This window comes from Dipodomys merriami, unplaced genomic scaffold (assembly GCF_024711535.1).
Source record: "Dipodomys merriami isolate MVZ:Mamm:240054 unplaced genomic scaffold, mDipMer1.0.p SCAF_68, whole genome shotgun sequence".
NCBI classification, from domain to species: domain Eukaryota; kingdom Metazoa; phylum Chordata; class Mammalia; order Rodentia; family Heteromyidae; genus Dipodomys; species Dipodomys merriami.
The window spans coordinates 5,197,286-5,222,543 of record NW_027206268.1 but is presented as its reverse complement, the minus strand read 5'-3'; the positions used below and the strand labels follow the sequence as shown (position 1 = coordinate 5,222,543).

At 42.6% G+C, this 25,258-nt stretch overlaps 1 protein-coding gene across 5 annotated transcripts in view; it reads right to left on the bottom strand.

Annotated features, from left to right (window-relative positions):
- The window catches only part of Rasa2 (RAS p21 protein activator 2), a 120,782-nt gene that overhangs the window by 31,554 nt on the left and 63,970 nt on the right, over nucleotides 1-25,258 (bottom strand). For all 5 annotated transcript variants that reach the window (XM_070005539.1, XM_070005538.1, XM_070005540.1 and 2 more), the window contains 4 exons: nucleotides 24,832-24,926; nucleotides 13,922-13,998; nucleotides 7,340-7,423; nucleotides 5,035-5,107 (listed from right to left, as the gene is read on the bottom strand). In XM_070005539.1, coding sequence (XP_069861640.1) covers nucleotides 5,035-5,107; nucleotides 7,340-7,423; nucleotides 13,922-13,998; nucleotides 24,832-24,926 — 329 coding nt within the window. The remainder of the gene's footprint in view (nucleotides 1-5,034; nucleotides 5,108-7,339; nucleotides 7,424-13,921; nucleotides 13,999-24,831; nucleotides 24,927-25,258) is intronic.

The window sequence follows — 25,258 nt, the reverse complement described above, 5'->3', positions numbered from 1 at the left end:
TGAATTATGCCTATTGTGATTGTGATTCAATAGTATAGTGCTGTCGTCTATACATACGTTTGGAAATATTTACATGTGACATTATATAAGTGATGTAACATCTAGAATTTGCTTCAAAACAATCAAGGGTTAGAAAGAGTGAGAAGAGATCATTAAAAATAAAACTGGTCATAAGTGAATAATTTTTTTTCTTTTTTTTTCCAAATTTTTTATTGGGATTAAGTGGTTACATAATTGCCCAAATTTCACAGCATTGTGGGATAGTGATGCTCAGTTAAAGTCACAAACACATTCTAACTTTCCTGGAGCAAATTGTCTATCATGGTCTATAACATTTATGAGTTCTATGAGCTTTGTCATACAGTTATCTCTTCCACATTGGGTGATATGTACATTTCTTTTGTTTTGCATAGCATCAGCTGTTTCCTCTTTCTCACTTGTTCCCTCCCTCCCATCGCTGCCATTGAGATGCTTAGTTCATTTTGGTCAATGTCCAGTGCAGCTGATGGGTCCCGCTGTTATATGTTTTTCCCTGATTCCCTCTAGTTCTGTGTCATCCTCCTAGTTTGCCTCCAGTGCACATATATACCATATACGTGATCAGCAGCATGGGGTTATTTAGTAGTGATTCAACCAGATGAAGTGGAAGTCTTTTGTTTCTTAAGTCCTGTTAATTTTGTCGTATCACCTAACATTTTGGATTCAACAATGTATTTGTCAACTTTCAAGTATACTGGAAATTTTTCTTACAAAATTTTTTATGGATAAAGAATCCTACACCTTTATGTCTACTAGAATTTGCTTTCTTCAAGTTTCTTTTATGAACAGGTGCCTTCTGAGTTTAGTTTAAGTAGGTTTCCTTTTACTGCCATCACTCGCTGAAAATTATTTATGAAGTATTCATGAGTGGGGTCTCAATTTAACCAAACTTACAAATAACCAGAGCATAGACATACATAAAACCCTATTAAATGAGTATGAAAAAAAAGCATCCTGGCTGCAGAACCAGTGCCTCCCGACCTCTTGGCAGGTAGACAATACCAGGCTGCTCTCTCTGCTGGCCATTCACAGGACTGAAAACACTGTATCTCAGTGAAGTTGTACTTGCTAAAAACGGTTTAAAGACTTTGCCACATTTCCCAAGACACTAATACTACTTCCGTTTCCCCCTCATGTTTGCTGAAAACCTCAGGGCCACTAACAGGAACTTCCCCGACTGCCATGCACCTGAACGCACAGCCATGAGCTGCCTCAACCTCCTGTGAAACATGGGATGAGATGAATCTCCTCTTTTTCTAAGACAATCCGCCCAGAGACAGTATGTAATAAACATGCAATAAGCGTTCAATCTATTTTTAATTACAGCTTTCTTTACCAGTTTGCTCACCTCATTCAAGTCTAAGAAAAATCCTCCCCTTAAATTATGGTCCTCCTAGCTCTCTCTTTTTTCCCCTCAGACAAATATCTTAAAATTATAATTCATCCCAGAGCCTATACTTCCTCCCCACCCACTCCTGGCAGTAATTCTTTTTATCTAGCTTCTGCAGAGATCACCTAAGATCTCTCTCTACATCACCAAATCTGATGATCAATTCTTACTTCTTACTACCCTCGATCTCTTTCTCTAACCTAATGATATACTCTGGGCTCCTTTTTCAGAACTCTTCATGCTAGGTTTACCAGGGAATTATCCTGGCAAGTTTCTGATGCTCCGATATTTTTCCCCCTCAGAACCTACAAAAATGGGTATCCAGGCCGGGTTGCCAGTGGCTCACTCCTGTCATTCTAGCTACTCAGGAGGCTGAGATCTGAGGGTCATGGTTCAAAGCCAGCAAGAACATCTGTGAGACTCATCTCCAAGTAACCACCAGAAAACCTCAAGTGGCGCTGTGGCTCAAGTGGTAGAGTGCTCACCTTGAGCTGAAGAGCTCAGGGACGCACCCAAGCCCTGAGTTCAAGATCCACTACCACCACCACCAACAACAACAAAAAGCGTATCTTCCATGGCTCCCTATCTTTCAGTTTGTTCTAAAAAAACCTAAGTTGGAGCTGCCCATTGCAGCGGGTTACACGGTGCCCTCACAGCCATTATTCCATTACCGTCTTTGTTCATCAGAAAGTTGCTACGGGCCAGGCAGGGCTAGTTTATTGTCCTCCTCTTCAAAATGAGGAAGCTCAAGTTCAGAGATTAAGTGACATGCACAAAGCAGAGTATTTCGGGGCTGGCAGAACTGAGCTTCCTCACTTTTCCCCTCTACTCCTTTGGCTTTCCTAACTCTTTGTAAATGAACCTTATATCTTACATTTCAGGCTATAAGGAGGATTTTATCTATTCCATTTTAAGTTCACTGTGCCCCAAACTCAACCATTTTCTTCTTCCTAATTCTTCCATTGGACATCTCTCCTTTTCCTCTACATTCAATTTGTTCTCTTGCCTTTTGCAGTATCTTTATCTGCCTTCCTCTCTATTTCCATATCTCTCATAGATAGACCCCACTCTAGTCTTTTCTTTTCTTCTTTTTTTTTTTTTTTGTTGGTCGTGGGGCTTGAAGTCTGAGTCTGGGTGCTATCTCTGAGCTCTTCAGCTCAAGGCGAGCACTCTACCATCTGAGCCACAGTGCCACTTCCGGTTTTCTGGTGGTTCATTGGAGGTAAGAGTCTCACACGGACTTTCCTGCCTGGGCTGGCTTTGAACTGCAATCCTCAGATCTCAGCCTCCTGAGTAGCTAGGATGACAGGCATGAGCCACAGTGCCTAGCAAGTTCTTTTCTTTATTTTTAAACATCAGCCATCTCTTGATCTCTGCTCTTCCCAAGACACCTGGCCCCACAGATCATGGGCTCATGTTTTCCACAACACTGCTTTACTCTGAGCACTTCTAGGCGCAAAAACATTCAATGGTGAAAATTAAGGCACTCCGGCCAGGCACTGGAGGGTTTTATTAGCTGGTCCTATTCCATCTTTCCAATCTTAGTTTTTTTTAAAAGCCCAGTTAAATCACTACTTTTATTTTTTGACCATAACATTTCCAGCTTTTTTTTTTCCTGCTTATGTGGTGCTGAGGAATCGAACCCAGGGTCTCATGCATGCAAGGCAAGCACTCTACCACTGAGCCACCTCCCCAGCCCCCGGTAGCTCACTCTTCTAATCCTAAGCTATTCGGGAGGCTGAGATCTGAGGATCACAGTTTAAAGCCAGCCCCGGCAGGAAAGCCCATGAGACTCTCATCTCCAATAAATTACTCAGAAAAGGCTGGAAGTGGTGCTGTGGCTCAAATGGTAGAGTGTTAGCCTTGAGCAGAAGCAGCTCAGGGACAGTGCCCAGGCCCTGAGTTCTAGCCCCACGACCAGTAAAAAAATAAAAAAAAATCTAGTTTTCCTGCAAGCCCTTCCCTAAGCACCTCAGCTGCAGTACCGGGGGCACTTACTGCCACATGTACAGATGTGAGTGTGGGCTTTCTGTCTCTTGCTCTGGCTACATTGAACCCTCTCTATCTTCCTGACCAGATCAACAAAGGGCCTACTGAGTAAATGTTTTAAGGCTTAGCAGGCTCTTTTGGTAAAGCAAACAGGTCAGGCCTGGATTTTCAAAAAGCCATCTTCCTTGTTACAAGGCTCAACAAAGCCTAGCAGATTCCACTTCATCTGAGGTTTAAAAGTATGTGGACCAACAGGAAGTATGACTACCTTGGGTCAGCAGCTCTTTGGACTGCTGCCTTGTTTTCTCCAGTTGAGAGGTAACAGTCCTCAGTAAGTGTACAACTACCTTATTGAGTCTGCAGTCAGGAAATGGAGAAGTCTCACTTAGGTACATTTTCTTTCTTTCTTTTTTTTTTTTCAGTCCGGTCATGGGCCTGAACCCTGGGCCTGGGCGCTGTCCCTCAGCTCTTCAGCTCAAGGCTAGCACTCTACCACTTGAGCCACAGCGCCACTTTAGGTACATTTTCTTTTCTTTTTTTTTTCCTCCCTTGCTTCCGCCCCCAGTTTCCTATTTCACTTTTGGCATTTTGTTCAGCCTCCACTCTCTTATTGAAGTTCAGTAATCAGGTATAACTATAGAGGTAATCTAGTGTTCTCTCTATGCCAAAGAACAAGGGAAACATGCATGAAGAAAAAGCATAAAAAGCAACCCCTTTTTTTCCGAACCTTTTCCATCCGTTAATATCAACTATAACCCATTCCACTATTACACAATCTTGAAGGATTTAATAAATACTCTAAAATAAAAAACTCTAAAGCACCATTTTGGGGACAACTTTGAGGCAGCTGAAGAGCTCCTTGAAAATTAATAAGCACTCAACAGAAGCCAGTGGCTCATGCCTATAATCCTAACTACTCAGGAGGCTGAGATCTGAGGATCACAGTTGAAAGCCAGTGCAGGCAGTAAACTCAATGTTCTCATCTCCGATAAACTACTCAAAAAAGCCAGGAGTGGCTCTGTGGCCCAAGTGGTAGAGCACTTGATTGAGCAAAACACCTCAGGGACAGCACTCAGGCCCAGAGTTCAACCCCTAGGACCATTAAAAAAAAAAAAGCATGGATCTACAGAGTGAGTTAGACTAAAGAGAAAGTAGTAGTAAGGCTCTACACATATAGTTTTGTACTCTCAAAGGGCTCTCACATGCTTCGGGACCCTATATAAACCCTGGGTTGGGTAGGGCTGCTACTGTTTTTCCTTGCAAGATCTACCCATTTATAAACTAAGAAATTAGAACCTCACATTTAGTGGTTCATTCAAAGTCGACTGGGACTAGATCTTAGACTTGCCCTATCTTAAGACTTCCTTCCCCAGCAAGTGTACATGGTGTGGTCACTGTGCATGGGGAAGGGACGGGAGAGTGTGACAATGGGAAGACTGCTCAGGGACGGCCCTCGATTTCCCTCCTTTCAGATCAATCAAATCTAAGTTTTATCTGCATAACAGAATGATTCTCTTGCTTTCTGGAAAGAAATAGTTAGTTGGTAGAATGATTACTATGGCCATCGTTGGGGAGAAATAATCAATGTTAACATTTATATATAATTAAAAAATTACCTCAAAATAGAAGATTTCATTGAACTGCGGATTGCTTGTTTTCTTCTTTACTTTTGTCTTCTTCTGGTCATTCCTGTTCCAATGTGGTAGAGTTTTACCTTGTAGAACTTAACAGTACACAATTATAAAACATGCTATTTCCAACCAGGGAGCCTGACCCTCTGTTTAAACGTTACAATGACTGAGGAAAGACTAGTTTTAGATATTACTTGGAAAAGAACCAAGGTGTCTCCAAATCGTAAGATATCCTATATATGATAAGTTTGGTATATCTACATGTGTCAAGATTATATTATTCTCCCTGTGGTTCTATGAGACCAACTGCCAACCGTCTTGAAGGCTTTAAAATACATTTTATTACATAAGCAACTCAGAATGTCAAGCAAGGCAATGAGCTTTATAGTGTTTTTACATCTTTGTTGAAAACTACCCAAGGAACATAAAAGCATTCTCTTTTTGTGTGTGTGTCAGTCATGGGGCTTGAACTCTGGGCCTGGGTGCTGTCCCTCAACTCTTCAGCTCAAGGCCAGCACTCTACCACTTGAGCCACAGTGCCACTTCTGGTTTTCTGGTGGTTAACTGGAGATAAGTCTCACGGACTTTCCTGCCCAGGCTGGTTTTGAACTGCGATCCTCAGATCTCAGCCTCCTGAGTAGCTGGGATGACAGGTGTGAGCCACTGATATCTGGCATTAAAAAGCATTCTTAACTTACTTCCTGGGCTTCAGCTTCAATTGTGACTTAAAAAATAACTTCCCAGGCAAGGATATAACCACAGGTTGCCTGCATGGGCAAAGGTCTTGGGTTCCTTCCTTAGCACCACAAAAAGAAAAGCAAAACAAAACCCCACAAACTCAAAGCAAACAAACCACCTGAGTTCATTTAGCAGGATTTCAGTATATATATATATATATAAAACTTAGGCTAGCCTAGAATTCCCTATTCTCAAGTAGTAGAATTACAGATATGAGCAACAGCATGTAATGTCAAATAAAATGATTTGCTTTTAAATTTAAAATCATTTGTAATAATAATATTATTATACCAGTAGTTGAGCACACATGGTATTATGAACGATATGCCATTTAGTACTTTTTTTTTCTGGTCATGGGGCTTGAACTCTGGGCCTGGGCACTGTCCCCCAGCAATTCAGCTCAAGGCTAGCGCTCTACCATTTGAGCCACAGCGCCACTTCCAGCTTTTTTTTTTTTTTGCTTATGTGGTGCTGAGGAATTTAACCCAGGGTCATGCATGCAAGGCAAGTGCTCTACCACTGAGCCACCTTCCCAGCCCCACAAGCACATTTTTCAAAGTAACTTAGTGCCAAAAAAAAAAAAAAAATAGCCTGGTGCTGGTGGCTCATGCTTGTCACCCTAGCTACTCAAAACGCAGAGATCTGAGGATGACAGCTCAAGGCCAGCCTAGGCAGGAAAGTCTGTGAGACTCTTATCTCCAATAAACTATTCAAAAAAGCTGGAAGTGGCACTGTGGCTCAAGTGCTAGAGTGCTAGCCTTGAGGAAGAGAAGCTCAGGGACAGCATCCAGGCCCAGAGTTCAAGCCCTGGGACTAGCAAAACAAATCAAAACAAAACAAAATGTAATTTAGTGATTGAAAAAGTAACCAGAGCTCTTAGGGATGATAAGTGATGTGTCTTTATGTGTTTATGTGTGTGTATGGTAGATATTGTGGTTTTTGTTTCCTCATTCTAAATCTTCAAAACTTGCAGACAAATTGCCCCTTAAAGAAACCAAACTGAAGTTATATTATGAAGTATTACAAAGTGCTGTTGTTTCTTCATAAAATGGCATAAACCATTTAGATCAGTGCTAATTCAGCAGTATGTCTACATACTGGACTTCTCTCTGTAGAACACAGCTCGCATAAATAAAAAAGGCAGTTTTCAGTTCTTAGCTATTTTCTAGATGACAATATAGATTGTCTTCGTAATTCTGAGTTGGTATCTATTAGAATGAGATTTTACCTGGACATTTCAAAGCAGGAATGCTTAAGAGTAAAGAAGTCCAAGTTTATGCTTTAAAATACGTTTTAAGAATATAGAACTGAGGATATCCTCGTAACCTAACTACATATCAAAGACAGAAATGACACTCATTTCTTTCTGTAAAATGACACTTCACTTCTTTCTGTAAAAGTAGAAACTGGCTGCTTATGTGTAAAATATAGTGTATTGAATATTTGTTGTTTTCAAAGCTCCAGTTACCTAGCATTTTCTCTAAGAACCTTCAAGTTCCAATTTTAAATCCAATTTTAAACTGTAAAACGCAGTGAGTTCTGTAAGCATTACCTGGAAGGACCCACTAGAGACACCGTTGCATAAGGATCACAGCTCTGTCCGTTTATGAGCGGCAGCCCATGGCAGGCCTTGATGCTGAGGTAGAGTAAGAAAGATTTGACATGTGAGAGTCATGTTTAACTAAAGAACTTTTTTCTTTCTTCAGTTAAGATACATTTGCAGCATGAGGTAGATTCATTTCTACATATGAACACAAGGCACACTGAACAAACTGACTGTCACCAGGTGGCCACTGCACTTCCTGCTCCCCCTTTACAACTGCTTGCTGGATTTCATTTCCCTCAAGAGAAGAGAGAGGGGAAAGGGGGAGAGAGGTGAGAAAGTAGGGAGAGAGGAGGAAAGAGAGAGGAAGAGGAAAGAAAGGGGAATGGAGAGAGGAGAGAAGAGAGAGGACAGAGGGGAGAGGAGAGCGGGGAGAGGGGAGAGGGGAGGAGGGAGGGGGAAGAGAACAGAAAGAAGAGAGAGAGGGGAGAGAGGTGTTCCCCCCCCAGGGCAAGGGGTTAAACCTAGGCCTTTGCACCTGCCAGGCATGTGCTCTACCACTGAGCTACATTCCCCATTCTAAAACATTAACTTTAAACTCAAATTAATATATTCAAAGGGCTTCAAATTGTTTTCACAGGTCTGCATTTGTATGCCCACGTGCCAGCTACCCCATATATTTGTGTTGTGTGTGTGTGTGTGTACACATTTGTTCATTTATATTATACTTTCAAGAGAACACTAAACCAGAGTTCTACAAACAGTACTGAGACTACCAAATAATGTGAACACATTTCCTCCTCCTAGACACCCAAGAAGGTACATTCTGTGGTTTGATAATACATCAAAACTGTTGTGGCTTCTAAAAAGGAAAGGAGGGCCGTGCAACCCTAAAAGAGAAACTACAAACCAAGCCAGCTAAATGGCCTCACATCCTCTGCAACAGTATGAATGACATACAAGGAAACCACTGTGGTTGCCACTCAGAATCTGATTCATAAATGTAGGGCAAGGCTCACATAACTCTGGAGCCATTTATTCTGGGTCTCAGCAACAGTTCCTGCATCATTTTGTAGGAAAGGTTCTGGACCATAAAAACTACCAAATCCACCTCGCCACTTATAGTCCCTGGGGTTTACAGAGTAGAACATGACTTGATGACACGCTCTTCAAACGTTCACTAATTACTACTGAGTTAATTAGTCTGATGTCTAAGGTCTTCACTTCCTAATACCTAAGGAAAACTTCAGTGGTGCTGGAGAGTATTGTCTAGGGATTTGTCTTTAGAGAACTTCACAGTATTTCTTTCCAAATCTGACAGGTCACATGAGGATGAAGTGGGACACTGCCGACGTACAGGGAGAAATGGTATTCTGGCTTGTTACTGTTTAACTGAGCATCAGAATTCAGACAAAAATGACAGAAACCAATTAGCAGTCAAAGACAATGAAGGTCTAGCTATGCAAAACATTGAGTATATTGGGCTGGAAAGGTGGCTCAGTGGTAGAGCACTTGCCTTACATGCGTGAGGCCCTCAGCACCACATAAGCAAAAAGAAAAAAGCCGGAAGTGGTGCTGTGGCTCAAGTGGTAGAGCGCTAGCCTTGAGCTGAAGAGCTGAGGGACAGCACCCAGGCCCAGAGTTCAGGCTCCATGACTGGACCCAAAAACAAACAAACAAACAAACAAACAAAAAACATCGAGTATATCAATATTTGCTAAAACTATGGGGAGAAGTCGGACCAAGTATGAGAATCAAAATTCAGAGGCTGGGAAAGTGGCTCAGCGGTAGAGCGCTTGCCTTGTATGCATGAGGCCCTGGGTTCGATTCCTCAGCACCACATAAGCAGAACAAAAAAGCCAGACAGCGCCCAGGCCCAGAGTTCAGGTCCCATGACTGGACCCCCCCCCCCAAAAAAAAAGAGAATAAAAATTCAGTTATACACTGGTGCCAGTGGCTCACACTTGTGATCTTAGCTTCCTGGGAAACCAAGACTATTGGGAGTTCAAGACCAACCAGGGCAGAAAAATGTGAGACCTCTTGAAGTACTATCTTGCTTACTGAAAACCTAACACATGTGGATTGTTTCCAGGCCAGAAGTTAAGACTACCTCAAAACTAATAAGCAAAAATTAGGGCTGTAGGCACAGCTCAGTGGTAGAACATCTGCCTAGAAAGTATAAGGCTCTGAGTTCAAACCCCAATACCACCTTTCTCTGAAAAAAATCCTTTTTAGATATGCAAACTTTGCAATGCTGTCAGATACCAAAGTGGATGACACTGGAGCTCAGAAGACCAAGCTGAATGCACAAGATATAACTTGTAAAACATTACAACTTTTTTTTCTTTTCTTTTAATGGTTACTACTTTTCCAGTAATGTTATCTCAGTGTTAATTTTTGTTTGTTTCTGTCAGTCATGGGGCCTGAACTCTGGGCCTTGGCCTCAGCTCTTCAGATCAAGGATAGCACTCTACCATTTGAGCCACAGTGCCACTTCCGGCTTTTTCTGCTTATGTGGTTCTGAGGAATTGAACCCAGGGCCTCATGCATGTGAGGCAAGCACTCTTAGCTACCTTCCCAGCCCCCCCTCTTTTTTTTTAAAGTGCTAGTACTTGGTCTTGAAGTCAGGACCTGGGCACTGTCCCTTAGCTATTGTTGTTCAAGGCTGGCACTTTACCATTTGAACCACAGGTCTATGTCTAACTTTTCGTTGAGAACTGGAGATCAGCTATCATACATTTTCTACATGGACTGGCTTTTTATTTTTCATTTATTATTATTCAATTGTGGGGCTTGAACTCTAGGCCGGCTTTTTATTTTTTATTTTTATTTTAATTTTTTTTGGGTCTGGTCATGGGGCCTGAAATATGGGCTGTCCCTCAGCTCTTCAGCTCAAGGCTAGCGCTGTACCACTTGAGCCATAGCACCACTTCCGGCTTTTTTCTCTTTGCTTATGTGGTGCTGAGGAATCGAACCCAGGGCTTCAGGCATGCAAGGCAAGCACTCTACCACTGAGCCACCTTCCCAGCTCCAATGGGCCCGCTTCTTAAACTGTGCTCTTCATATCTCAGCTTCCTGAGTAGCTAGGATTACAGGTATAAGCCCACCTTTCTGGCTGTAACCAATTATCATGGTGTTTGTCAATGCTGATTTTTAATTTCCATCATTCTCCTCCTATAATAATAATAATAATAATATTATGATGATGATGATGATGATGATGATGATGTCGGTCGTGGGGTTTGAACTCTGAATCAGTGCTGCCCTTGAGCTCTTCAGCTCAAGGCTAATGCTCTACCACTTGAGCCACAGCACTATTTCCGGTTTTCTGGTGGTTAATTGGAGATAAGAGTCTAAAGGAAGCTGGGCGCCGGTGGCTCACGCCTGTAATCCTAGCTACTCAGGAGGCTGAGATCTGAGGATCATAATTCAAAGCCAGTCTGGGCAAAAAAGTCCATGAGAGCCGGGCGCTGGTGGCTCACGCCTGTAATCCTAGCTACTCAGGAGGCTGAGATCTGAGGATCGCGGTTCAAAGCCAGCCCGGGCAGGAGAGACCGTGAGACTCCTATCTCCAATAAACCACCAGAAAACCGGAAGTGGCGCTGTAGCTCAAGTGGTAGAGCGCTCGCCTTGAGCTGAAGAGCTGAGGGACAGCGCCCAGGCCCGGAGTTCAAGCCCCATGACCGACAAAAAAAAAAAAAGTCCATGAGACTCTGATCTCCAATAAACCACTAGAAAACCGGAAGTGGTGCTGTGGCTCAAGAGGTAGAGTGCTCACCTTAAGCTGAAGAGCTGAGGGACAGCGCCCAGGCCCAGAGTTCAAGCCCCACGACCACACACACACACACACACACACAAAAGTCTCAAGGACTTTCCTTGCCAGGGCTGGCTTTGAACTGCAATCCAGATCTCAGCCTCCTGAGTAGCTAGGATTACAGATGTGAGCCACCAGTACCTGGCCTTCCTCCTACAATTATTAATTGAAAGTCTGTAAGTAAAAAGCAGTCCTTTCTCTGTATTTTTTATTCATATATATCAGTACTAGCTTGTGAATATTTATTTTATTCCACTGGTTTTAAGCCATTATTACTGTTTACTTCTCTTCAGGCTCAAATTGTCCCAGATTTGGTCAAGTTCTTTCCTATTGCCTTCAGTGTTCTTTCTGTAGGTACCATTTACTTTTTGAGTACTTCCTTACTTTCTGTCTCCACAAGACATTCTAGCTTCATCTTGTATTTTCCTCAATGCTGAAACCACCAATGCTAAGGAGTCCAGGCTCCTTTCACTGGAGCTATACTAACACTGCAGCCATTAACTACGTGTAGTTTTAAATTTTTAAGCAAAATAAATTCAGTTTTCAGTCACATGAATCATATTTCAGGTTGTCTCCGTCCAAGTTCTAGAAGCAACATCATTCCATTAGTAATGACCATTTTTGGCATCTACGTCTTGGTTTCTTAAAAGCATTCTCTAATCAGTGTTGACCAATAATGCCTTCACTGATGGGGAAATACTCTGTGTCTTCACTGTTCAACCTAGTAATCTCTAGAAACTGGATGGGGAGCTAGGGAGGGGGAAGTGTGAGCAGAGATCAGATCTAGGGAGGCCTATCTTTTAGGATGGGAGTTACTATGCTGGAACATGTCTATATGGTGGTGAAAACCATCTGGAGGAGAGGGTAAAGCTGATGAAGCAGGAGAAAGGAGGCAGAGCTGAAGGACTGAGATTCCTAAAGTGGAAGAAGATGGATATGGACTCCCAAGGCAGCGTTCACTGGACAAAGGGGTAACTCATACTGCCACAGTACACACAGTCCAAAAGATAGAGGCAAACAAGGTTCAGGAAAGGAAAAACAGTTTTACTTTTCCCACATGGTGGGAAAATCTTGTAGGTGTGTTTAAGAAGTAAAGATTCTAGGGCAAATCTAAGTGTTCATGTGATGCTGAAATTAAAATGTAATCAGGCTGTGATTTTTCTCGAGCAATACACAGATACACATTAAATGCCTTCATATAAAGGTAACTAAGAGGGATGAAGGGAAGAGGGATTAAGAGGACAGCTTAAGGAACCTTCAAGAAAATGCCTACGGTGACAGATCATGAAAAAAATCTCTAGGTAACCACCAAAAAGTCAGAAGTATGGCTCAAATGTGGCAAAGAATCAGCCCTGAGCAAAAAAGGTAAGAGTACTAGGTCCTCAGTTCAAGCCCCAGTACTGGCACTGCATTCATGTATACGTACACGAAGACACACACATACACACACTCTTATTCCTTTACACTGATGTATTTAGGAATAATGGATCATAATGTATTCTATCAAAGTTCTCAGAATTAAATAACTCGATACGTAGTATTAGATATGTAAATATCAGAGCTGAGTTTTCACAACTGAGAGCAAGTTCTGGTTGGAACAGCAACAGGAGCTGGTCCCTCCCCTGAGGTCTGAGGGTGTGGTAAAAGCAAGTGGTAGAGCGCTAGCCTTGAGCAAAAAGCAGCTCAGGGACAGTGCCTGGGCCCTGAGTGCAAGCCCCAAGACTGGCAAAAAACAAACAAACAAACCCCAAAACCAAAAAACCAAACCCCAAGCAGCAGCCTCCCACTGGCAAGGCTGGCCTCGCCACGTCGGGCGTACTCAGAAGTCACTGAGGTACAGAAAGCATGTGTGGATGAAGAGCGCCTGGGAGGCTGACAGCCTGGAGGAAGGAAGCTAGCACAGAGGACTGGAGTCTGGGTGATAACAATGACCAAGGTAGAAGAGATAAAAATGAATCCAAACCACATGGGATTCCATACATTTGGTCCTGGTAATCTCAAAGCAAGCATTCTTTTTTTTTTTTTTTGGGGGGGGGGTCATGGAGCTTGAACTCTGGGCCTGGGCACTGCCCCTTAGCATTTCAGCTCAAGGCTAGTGCTCTACCACTTGAGCCACAGCGTGCTCTGGTGGTTAACTGGAGATAAGATTCTGCCTGGGCTGGCTTTGAACTGTAATCCTCAGATTGCAGCTTCCTAAGTAGCTAGGATTACAAGGGTGAGCCACCATGTCCAGCCTCAAAGCAAGCATTCTTGACTCCCCTCAGTCCCCCCCCACCCCGGGCTCGAAGGGTTCTAAAGCTTGATGGAATGAGTTTCTTTTACAGGACTTTTTCAAGAAACCCCTTCCAAGTCTCCACGGCCAAGTAGTTAAACATTCTTTTTTTTTTTTTTGGTACGGTCGTGGGGCCTGGTTGCTGTCCCTCAGCTCTTCAGCTCAAGGCTAGCGCTCTACCACCTGAGCCACAGCACCACTTCCGGCTTGTTTTCTTTTTGCTTATGTGGTGCTGGGGAATTAGTTAAACATTCTTATCTGTGATCTTGTCATACCTGCATCCTTTAACCCACATTCAATAAAATTTGGTTTAAGCAATGAATGAATTGTATCCTAAAGTAGATGAGAAAAATAAAACCGAGTTATCAATTTAGTAAAGAAATGACATTATCAGAGTTTCATTTTTGAAATGAGTTTTTAAAACATTTAAAAATATGAAGTTGGCTTAAGAACACAAAATGGCGAATTATTTCTAGTTGATTTTGATAAAAGAAGTAATGCTTACTGTACAACAAGCTGCTGGCACACTGTTCCATTCTCTGTTATCAGTTCATTCAGTTTTAATTCAAGGTGAACTTTACCCTATGACAAAAAAAAAGTTACATACTGAGTAGTCTATTTTGCCAACAACATATGAAAGGATGATCTTTTAAAAATACTACCTATATTTAACTAATGACCACTAGCAACACACTAGCCTACACTAAGTACTTAAGTGATTAAAATCAACAACATAGATCAAAATTCTGAAAGAGGGCTGGGAAGGTGGCTCAGTGGTAGAGCGCTTGCCTTGCATGCAAGAGGCCCTGGGTTCGATTCCTCAGCACCACATAAGCAAAAAGAAAAAAGCTGGAAGTGGCGCTGTGGCTCAAGTGGTAGAGCACTAGCCTTGAGCTGAAGAGCTGAGGGATAGCGCCCAAGCCCAGAGTTCAGGCCCCACAACCAGACCCCCCCCCCAAAAAAATACAAACAAAATTCTGAAAGAAAATAGTCTATACCAAATATGTATTTAAATTTATGAATTTTGTGCTCTGTTCAGTGAATATCTCAATGATCACAAATTAAAAAGAAAGACAAGAACTTGTGTTTTAGGAAAATTTTAGCAAATTAAATTATAAAATGTAGCCGGGCGCTGGTGGCTCACGCCTGTAATCCTAGCTACTCAGGAGGCTGAGATCTGAGGATCGCGGTTCAAAGCCAGCCCGGGCAGGAAAGACCGTGAGACTCCTATCTCCAATAAAAACCACCAGAAAAACCGGAAGTGGCGCTGTAGCTCAAGTGGTAGAGCGCTCGCCTTGAGCTGAAGAGCTGAGGGACAGCGCCCAGGCCCAGAGTTCAAGCCCCACGACCGACAAAAAAAAAAAAAAAATTATAAAATGTAAGGTGCTGTATCAGAAAAGATAAATCAGCAGTAAGAACAGTGGCAATTTCACTAAAAGACAGAGAAATCGTAACAATTCTAAATAAATAAAACTTAAAGCCAATGAGACTCAATTTGTTATTATTTACTTCTAGCAGCTAATGAAAATTTATGAGACATCTACTATGTTTTAGGAGGCTCCGTGGGAGTGGACAGAAATCTGGATATGTTTAACACAGGATCACTCTCTCTTTCTCTCTATTTTTATTTTTTTTGTCAGTCCTGGGGCTTGAACTCTGGGCCTGAACACTGTCCCTCAGCTCTTTTTTTTTTTTTTTTTTTTTTGGTTGGTCGTGGGGCTTGAACTCTGGGCCTGGGCGCTGTCCCTCAGCTCTTCAGCTCAAGGTGAGCGCTCTACCACTTGAGCTACAGCGCCACTTCCGGTTTTCTGGTGGTTTATTGGAGATAGGAGTCTCATGGACTTTCCTGCCCGGGCTGGCTTTGAACCACAATCCTCAGATCTCAGCCTCCTGAGTAGCTAGGATTACAGGCGTGAGCCACCAGCGCCTGGCTTGTCCCTCAGCTCTTCAGCTCAAGGCTAGTGCTCTACCACTCGAGCCACAGCACACTTCTGGTTTTCTGGTGGTTAGTTGGAGATAAGAGTCTCACGGACTTTCCTGCAGGCTGGCTTTCAACCTCGATCCTCAGATCTCAGCCTCCTGAGTAGCTAGGATGAGCTACTCAGGCATGAGCCACTGGTGCCTGGCTAAGATAGGGTTACTATTTACAGGAAGCTCACAATGTGCCTGGGAGAAAATAGACCAAACATATGGTCAAGAACATGGGTGGAAAGATGAAAATAAAATAAAGGCATGTTTCCTTATGTAGGTATTAAAAAATAGTTTTAAGAACAGTTAAGTTTGGCCTGGGAATGTGGCTTAGTGGTAGAATGCTTGCCTAGTATGTATGAGGTCCTGGTTCTATTCCTTGGTATGATATAAACAAAAAAATAAAAATAAAAAAAAATAAAAGGAAAAAAAGCACCACAATACCTATGTGTATTGATCATATTAAATAATATTTATCAAAATGAACTGCAGGAAATGAAAACATTATTTAATTAAAAAAAAGTTAAGTTTAAACTGGGTGCCAGTGGCTCACATCTGGAATCCTAGCTACTCAGGAGGCTGAGATCTGAGGATCACAGTTCAAAGCCAGCCCGGGCAGGAAACTCCATGAGACTCCTATCTCCAATAAACCACTCAGAAAACCGGAAGTGGCACTGTGGTTCAAGTGATAGAGCGTTCGCCTTGAACTGAAGAGCAGAGGGATAGTGCCCAGGCTCAGAGATCAAGCCCCATGACTGATCAAAAAAAAAAGGAAGGCTGGGAAGGTGGCTCAGTGGTAGAGCGCTTGCCTTGCATGCCTGAGGCCCTGGGTTCGATTCCTCAGCACCACATAAGCAAAAAGAAAACAGCTGGAAGTGGCGCTGTGGCTCAAGTGGTAGAGCGCTAGCCTTGAGCTGAAGAGCTGAGGGACAGCGCCCAGGCTGAGTTCAGGCCCCACGACCAGACACCCCCCCCCCCAAAAAAAGTAATAATGTTAGATTCACTTGCCCAAATACTATTGATAAAAAGATCATTTCTTAAAAAAAAAAAAAAAAAAAAAGGAGAGAGAGTGCTAGATCACCTCCACTCAGGTGACAAGTGGAGACATCAGGGGTCTGATGTCTAGTGATCGTCAACAGTTAGGTTTTATTATCTAGTCACTGTCTTCTTCACAACAGCCTATCAGACATCCTTTCTAAGAATCTAACCTGAATCACCATGGCTATGTTAAGGGACTTGTCATACAAGAATGGCTCTGAGGCCTACTAGCTACCAAGCCCAGGGTTGGATGGCTAATCGGTGAAGAGAGTAGTGGCAGATCTTAGTTACAAAGGGGCATGAGAAAGTTAAGCTTTAAATCAACAAAGGTATCACTGAGCAACAGCTGTTAGTAGAAATGGAACTAAGTTAAGCCATTAGTCCATTAAAAATCTAAGTATAGGACAGAGAATGTGGCTAGTGGTAGAGTGCTTGCTTAGCATGCATGAAGCTCTGGGTTCGATTCCTAAGTATGATATACACAGAAAAAGCTGGAAGTGGCACTATGGCTCAAGTGGTAGAGTGCTTGCCTTGAGCAAAAGCAGCTCAGGGAGTGCCTAGGCCCTGTGTTCAAGCCCCAGGACTGGCAAGAAAATAAAAAAATCATGTTTTCTGTCATAAAGCACTTGTATAGTTCCTTGGCTTGGAAGGCAGCTCAGACAGCTGTACAACCACTCAGATCACAAAGCCATTTTTCTATTTTAAAATGTACATACTTTCTAGTAGAAATTGTATGCTAATGAAGTACTTCCAACTGTTTCTCAGGAAATAGCTAAGATCTTAATTTCTAAAACTATAAAAATAGAGTAGGAAAAAGTATAATCATTTTAGTCACAACTGAAATCATAATACTGTCAAATCTAGCAAAAGATCTTCAGTGGTATTCTACCAGGTCATTAGCACTGAGTCGGAGCCTGGCCAATACGTTAGTGACTTCCACTGATAGGTAACAGAGTAGTCTTTTTTTTTTTTTTTTGTCAGTCGTGGGGCTTGAACTCTGGGCCTGGGCGCTGTCCCTCAGCTCTTCAGCTCAAGGCAAGCGCTCTACCACTTGAGCCATAGCACCATTTCCGGCTTTTTCTGCTTATGTGGTGCTGAGGAATCGAACCCAGGGCCTCATGCATGCGAGGCAAGCGCTCTACCACTGAGCCACCTTCCCAGCCCCCAGAGTATTCTTTCAATATTAGTTAATATTAACTTGATTAAGAAAAGAGTACAGACAAGGCCAACACAAAACATACTATTAGTGTGTAACACTAACATAAAGGAAATTATAATTTTAAAATCATAAAACACTATCTTCTTACCTTATTATATACTTTAATATAGAAATATGTACATGATAGTAAGGAAACTAATTACAAAATAGGTATGTAATATAATGTTCATTTGAGAAAAGCAGCATTATATAAATTACTACAAGAGCACCTATCAAAATATTGATACATTTATTACTCAGGTTGGTAGATTTGAGAAAATTTCCTTTTTGATGTTCTACAATTTCAAAGCTGTACTACCACTGTAGAATTGTCAAAGTCTCTACTATTGTATTTCTTTCTTTTTCTTTTTTTTTAGTCGTGGGGCCTGAACTCTGGGCCTGGGCGCTGTCCCTCAGCTCTTCAGCTCAAGGCTAGCGCTCTACCACTTGAGCCACAGCGCCACTTCTGGCTTTGTCTGCTTATGTGGTGCTGAGGAATCAAACCCATGGCCTCATGCATACGAGGCAAGCACTCTACCACTGAGCCACCTTCCCAGCTCCTATTGTATTTCTTTCATGAAAAAAAAAAAAAGGCCAAAAGCTGAAAATTCATTGAAGCTGATTTTTTCCCCCATTAGTACACTGTATCTGTGGAAATTTCAGAAAAATCCAATTTTTGCACAACACTTCAATTTTGCTTGTAGCTGTCATTTTATAGAATTAGACTGTAGTAATACAAGTCTTCTCCTCTAGAGGCCTGGTGCAGTGGTTCATGCTTGCTATCATAGCTGCTCAGGAGGCAGAGATAAGAACTGTAATTTGAGACTGGTCTGGGGGAAAAGCTATTGAGATCCCATCTCAACACAAAAGCTACGGGTGGTGTGTGCACCTGTCACTCCATCTTACATAAGAGGGAGGAGAGATAGGCCCCGAGTGGCATGGGCAAAAATGTTAAGACCTTATCCCCCAAACAACAAAAACAAAGGGGGTTAGGGGTATGGCTCAAGTAGTAGAGTGCCTTGCCTAGCAAGTACAAGGCCCTGAGTTCAAACCCCAGTAAGGAAGGCGGTAGAGAGGGAGGGACAATGAGGTAAAAAATGCAGCAGGTAAATTACAACTATCAAATGAGTTAATAATTTAGAATAAAAATTACTGACATAGCTGGACGCTGGTGGCTCACGCCTGTAATCCTAGCTACTCAGGAGGCTGAGATCTGAGGATCGCGGTTCAAAGCCAGCCCGGGCAGGAGAGACCGTGAGACTCCTATCTCCAATAAAAAACCACCAGAAAACCGGAAGTGGGGCTGTAGCTCAAGTGGTAGAGCGCTCGCCTTGAGCTGAAGAGCTGAGGAACAGCGCCCAGGCCCAAAGTTCAAGCCCCATGACCGACAAAAAAAAAAAAATTACTGACATGAAGGTGAACTGAACAGCAGATTAGCCACAGCTGAAGAAAAGCAATGGCAAAATGGGATGATAAGTCAGTCAGCAGAAAGTACTCAGGATGTAGCACAGGGAAGGAAGACCATGAGACATATGAGACATGGTGAAGGAGTCTATTATTCATGGAACTGGAATCCCAGTAGACACAAAATAGATTGGGGTGAGGGGGGGAGTGGTGAGGAAGAAGGAGGGATTAGATGAAGATAACTTCTTGGAATTTTCCCGAACTGATGAAAGACATCAAGCCGCTCTTAGGAACATGGAAGTAGAATAAATATAAAGGAAACTATCTAGCAGTAGGAAGACAGCTAAGAACAGGATAAAAAAGAAAAATCCTAAACGCAACTGCAGAAAACAGACACTACCAACAAAGAAGGAATCCAAGCCCATGGACATGGAAGCACTTTAGGTTTGATGAAAAATGTGACATAATTTGGTGTGCAGCTGGTTTATTATTCCTAAGGGAGGTCCAAGGACAGTACAAGTATTTGGGGTAACACATGCCAATTAATGTAAACTTAGGATATCAAACATCTACTAATCATATCCTAACCCCTATGGTAACATGCCTCCTGATGTTCCAAAATGTTCTGCTCTATGATGACTCTAAGTCCAACCATATCAAATTCAGACTTCAGTGTGCATCTGAAGTCCAGCCAGATTCTGTAAAATTCTGGGTCACATCTTACAGAGTGAGTAGGCTGCTTGGAGGATATGGCATTTTTCAGTTGTTAGTAAGAGGGTGCATTTAGAGAGAGAAACAGAGGAAGAGACTGTCTCAAGAAACATATGAAAGAATGCATGATATCTTCAAATGGCCTTTTCTCTTCATTTTGCAAATAAAGTTATTAAAAACGAGAGGGAGATAGAAAAAGGAAACCGTATTACCTCTTCATTCTGCAAAGTCAAAGGGAAAGAACTGAGTCAGAGGCTCTCGGTTCTCACCTATCCCTTGCGGTGAGGACTGCTGCATTTAGTGAGGTTCTACGGCTCAAGGACATAGTGTATCAATGAGATAGTATACACTATGTGAATTTTACCTAGTCCTGTTCTCTAACCTCTCTGAAGATGTAGTACCTCCACAAGAGCCTGGTAACTTCCTAGCTCTTGTTGGTCACAGTGAAGCTCCCTAATTATATTCCAGAAAGCTCCCTAGCAACTTCCTAATACCCTTCTTTTTTTTTCTTTCATTTGAGTAGATTTGTTTTTTGTCAGTCGTGGGGCTTGAAATCTGGGCCTAGGCGCTGTCCCTCAGCTCTTCAGCTCAAGGCGAGTGCTCTACCACTTGAGCCACAGTGCCACTTCCAGCCCTTTCTGTGTATGTGGTGCTAAGGAATAGAACCCAGGGCCTCATACATGCAAGGCAAGCACTCTACCACTGAGCCACCTTCCCAGCCCCTAGGCTTCTGCTTCTTGGCTGCAGGTACTAGAGCTTGAACTCAGGGTCTAGGAGCTGTCCCCCACTCCCTGCTTCACTGACTTTGCTGCCCAGGCTGGATTCCATGCTCAGATCTCAGCCTCTGGAGTAGGTAGGATTACAGGTATGAGCCACCAGCACACAGCAGTTCCTGATATTTTGATGCTCCCACTGAAGCCCCCCCTCCCCTTTTTTAATGACTAACAGTAGAGAGTAGCGAAAGGTGGCATAGAAACCTGGAGTGGAGTCTCACAATTAGATCTCTCCTGAAATCCTGACCCCACCCCTTAGTTCATCAGGGTCTCTGGAGAAGCGACTCCCCAAACCTTGTCTGTAAAATGGGAGGTTACGCTACCTACCTAGTATTGCCTCTGTGACAACCAAATGGGATAATGCGTATTATGTTATTACCACTGTCCTGACAGTAACTGCTGCGATCACTACAAGTACTCACTAGAACGAGCTCCTGCTGAGGTCAGTCTGTCTCACGGCTTTCTTCTTATTTTTTCAGGATAATGTGTATAAAGTTTTAGAAAATGTACACAAGTGAGGTGTATTTGTGAAATTTTATAGAACATACATAACTGAACACACCAACTAGGATCTGTATTAATCATGGCCTGCTATTCTCTCTGTGCTAGACTCATAAAGCTAATTCAGTATTCCTGCATCAGTGTGGGGGTAAAACAACAGTATTCCCAAATGGCTCCCTATTAGTCTGACAAACTGAATGCAGCCTCTCACCTCTGCCATCATCTCCCTTATAAAATCTATTATAAACAGTTTGAAAATCTTAGCCTCATTTATGACAAGAAACTTATAACAATGAGTCACAAATGGTCAGGAAAATAACCTGTGGCAAAGTTTAAAATACCAATACTGTAGCTAATAGGTAAACACCATTACCACAATCTTCATGCTTCATGAAAGCCTGTGTCCATATTAATTCCATCTCTAAAAATTATGTAAAGGATATCCAATAGACTTCTATGTTTTCAGAATTGGAATCCTTAAATCCTTTTGCACATTTACCATGAGCCTAAGAAACATGTACTTCATAAACTGTGAATGAATCCACAAATTTCATTTCAGATCAAAATTTTTTTTTTTTTTTGGTCCAGTCATGGACCTGAACTCTGGGCCTGGGCGCTGTCCCTCAGCTCTTCAGCTCAAGGCTAGAGCTCTACCACTTGAGCCACAGAGCCACTTCCGGCTTTTTTTCCCCTGCTTATGTGGTGCTGAGGAATCGAACCCATGGCCTCAGGCATGCAAGGCAAGCGCTCTACCACTGAGCCACCTTCCCAGCCCCTCAGATCAAAATTTTAAAGCCTTTTCTTGCCTTGCTTATAGTTTAAAATACTGGAGAGAGTAGGTGACTGCAATCCTAGCACTTGGGAGGTCGTGGATTTGAGGCCAGCCTGTGTTACACAGTAAACCCACGTAGCAAAAAAAGGAAGAGGGGGGCTAGGAATGTGGCTTAGTGGTAGAGCGCTTGCCTAGCATGAGTGAAGCTCTGGGTTCGATTCCTCAGTACCACATACACAGAAAAAGCCAGAAAGTGGCATTGTGGCTCAAGTGGGAGAGCGCTAGCCTTGAGCAAAAGAAGCTCAGGAACAGCCAAGGCCTTGTATTCAAGCCCCAGGGCTAGAAAGAGAGAGAGAAAGAGAGGGAAGGAGAGAGAAGAAAGGAGGTATGGGAGAGAGAGGAAGGGAGGGAGAAGACAATAAAAGAGAGGTAAAGAAGGGGAGAAGGAGTGAGGGGAAAGGAGAAAAGGCAAGACAAACACCACACCATGTTTCTCATGGTGGACTTTTTTTTTTTTTTTTTTGTCGGTCATGGGGCTTGAACTCTGGGCCTGAGCGCTGTCCCTCAGCTCTTCAGCTCAAGGCGAGCGCTCTACCACTTGAGCTACAGCGCCACTTCCGGTTTTCTGGTGGTTTATTGGAGATAGGAGTCTCACGGTCTCTCCTGCCCGGGCTGGCTTTGAACCGCGATCCTCAGATCTCAGCCTCCTGAGTAGCTAGGATTACAGGCGTGAGCCACCAGCGCCCGGCTCATGGTGGACTTTTTATGGAAAATGTACTAAATTGTGCATCAAAATTTAAAAATAAAAATTAGCATTAAAACTTTTTAAAAAAATATCTGCCTTTGGGTAAAAGTATATTATCAGCCTCCAAATTAGTGGTAAAACATTATTTGAATAGAAATTAGCAGGGTTTTTTGGTCACAGGCTTGAACTCAGGGCCTGGGCACTGTCCCTGAGTTTTTGTGCTTAAGGCTAGTGCTCTACTACTTCCAGTTTTCTGGTTCTTACACTGGAGATAAAAGTCTCCTGAACTTTCCTGCCGAGGATGGCTTTCAACCACAATCCTCAGATCTCAGCCACTTGAGAAGCTGGGATTACAGGTGTGAGTCACCAGTGGCCAGCAGAAATCAACCATTTTTCAAGTACTCTTAAGTACAGTCCACTTACTTCTTACACTGTATGAGTGAAGCATGGCAACTTTGATCCCATTTCAGAGACACAAGGTTAAAGTCACTCTAGTGACCACATATAAAACATTTTTCAACTAAATCCTTTCTTCCTTCTTACTACTTCTCACCTGGCTAACAGTGCTCTATATGGAATCTGACTAGTATTTCTGGTCAAACGGAAAGAAAAGAGTATTACAATGAGTTAGAGTGGAGAAGCATCAGGTTACACTGTTCACTTCAGAAGGGGTTTTAGTACCCAAATACAAATATTTGGGCATTTAATCAAGGGAGAGCTATGCTTTAGGCCACAAGAAAATGGAGGCTCACTGTATCTGCAAATTATCTATGGCTGTGGTTGTGCTAGCAGCACTTTTTCCTTGTCTTAAATCTCTGTTTGAGTCACAGGGGAGAATTAGAACTTCTTTTAGAGAGGAAGAATACTGCTTGCAGTTAGGCCCTCGGGAAATGGTTTCACAATCCTTACCATATTTTATAAATAAATAGAGTTAAAAAAAAAAAAAAAGAAGATTCCCTTTAACAGAAATAACAACTGCACAAACAGAACTGCTCAACTTTTCCAGAAACAAATAGAAAGTTCAGCTACATGACTAAACATACATCTTTGTTCACATATAGGATCTGTAAAAGGCTTGCTATTTTGGCAAGAGGAAAAAAGAGATTAAAAAGAGTAATGATACCCCTTCAAACAAAAACAAAGGAGAAGAAAAGGAAGGGTGGGTCTAGAAATGAAGCTTCTGCCTGGTTCGAATGAAGACTATTTTCTCAAGCTTAGTTTATCAGAGAAAGAACAGAGCATCCTGGGCAGAATGGGCAACACTGCAGCCTTATCCTTCTCAGTCAGAGTTGCATTCGGGAGGCAGAGAAACAGAGACAGGAGGATTCTGAGTTCTAGGTCAGCCTTGGTTACACAGTGAGAACCTGTCTCAAAAATGAACAAAAAGGGAGGGGGGAGAGATGGAGGGAGGGAAAGAAGGAAAGAAGGAAAGAAGGAAGGAAGGAAGGAAGGAAGGAAGGAAAGAAAGAAAGAAAGAAAGAAAGAAAGAAAGAAAGAAAGAAAGAAAGAAAGAAAGAAAGAAAGAAGGAAAAAGAAAGAGCCTCCTAATATAACCTTAAACTCACAGGTGGGCTGGGAATGTGGCTTAGTGGTAGAGTACTTGCCTAACATGTATGAAGCCCTGGATTTGATTCCTCAGTACTATATAAACAGAAAAAGCCAGAACTGGTGCTGTGGCTCATGTGGCAGTGCTCACCTTGAGCAAAAGAAGCTCAAGGACAATGCCCAGGCCCTGAGTTCAAGCCCCAGGACTGGCAAAACAAAACAAAACAAAAAAAACCCTCACATGTGGGGCTGGGAAGGTGGCCCAGTGGTAGAGTGCTTGCCTTGCATGCATGAGGCCCTGGGTTCGATTCCTCAGCACCACATAAGCAAAAAGCCGGAAGTGGCGCTGTAGCTCAAGTGGTAGAGCGCTAGCCTTGAGCTGAAGAGCTGAGGGACAGCGCCCAGGCCCAGAGTTCAGGCCCCACAACCGGACCCAAAAAAAAAAAAAAACCCTCACATGTATATAGCCATGTGCATTTTTTTCTATTTTTATAATTATTAACATATATTAATGGGTTTCACTGTGACTTTTCCAAATGTGCTGCTGTATCTTGTCTCCTAAATCGCCCTCTTTTCTCCTGTATGTGCAATATTTCATTATTTTTTAATTGATATGGCAAATTGTTGGGTTTTATTTTCTGCTGTTGTTTTACTCTAAGGTCTATATGATTTTAAATAAGGGAATAATATGCCCTAACAACATGAACTAGAATAATTACTCATTTTCTGTATAGGAAATTACTTCGGTCTTAATACTTACCTGAACCTCTGAATTAGAGTCAACGGGCTGCAGTGAAAACCAAGTTTCTTTACCACTGTGGTGACACAAGTCTTCTTTTTTGATGGCTACTTTTCCTGTAGAAAACAAGTAAAATAATATGAAAAATCCTATTTTGCATAATCTTGAGACTCCTGAGCACTACAAAGTTTTAAAATAATATGGACCTACTGATACAAAATAAAGACCATTTTTTATGTTTGTTGTTTGATTGACTGATTGTCAGTCATGGGGCTTGAACTCTGAACCTGGGAACTGTCCCTGAGCTCTTCAGCTAAAGGCGAGCCATAGTACCACTTCCGGCTTTTTGTTTATGTGGTGCTGAGGAATCAAACCCAGGGCGTCATGTGTGTGAGGCAAGCACTCTACCACTGAGCCACCTTCCCAGCCCCCCTCCCTCCCCCCCCTT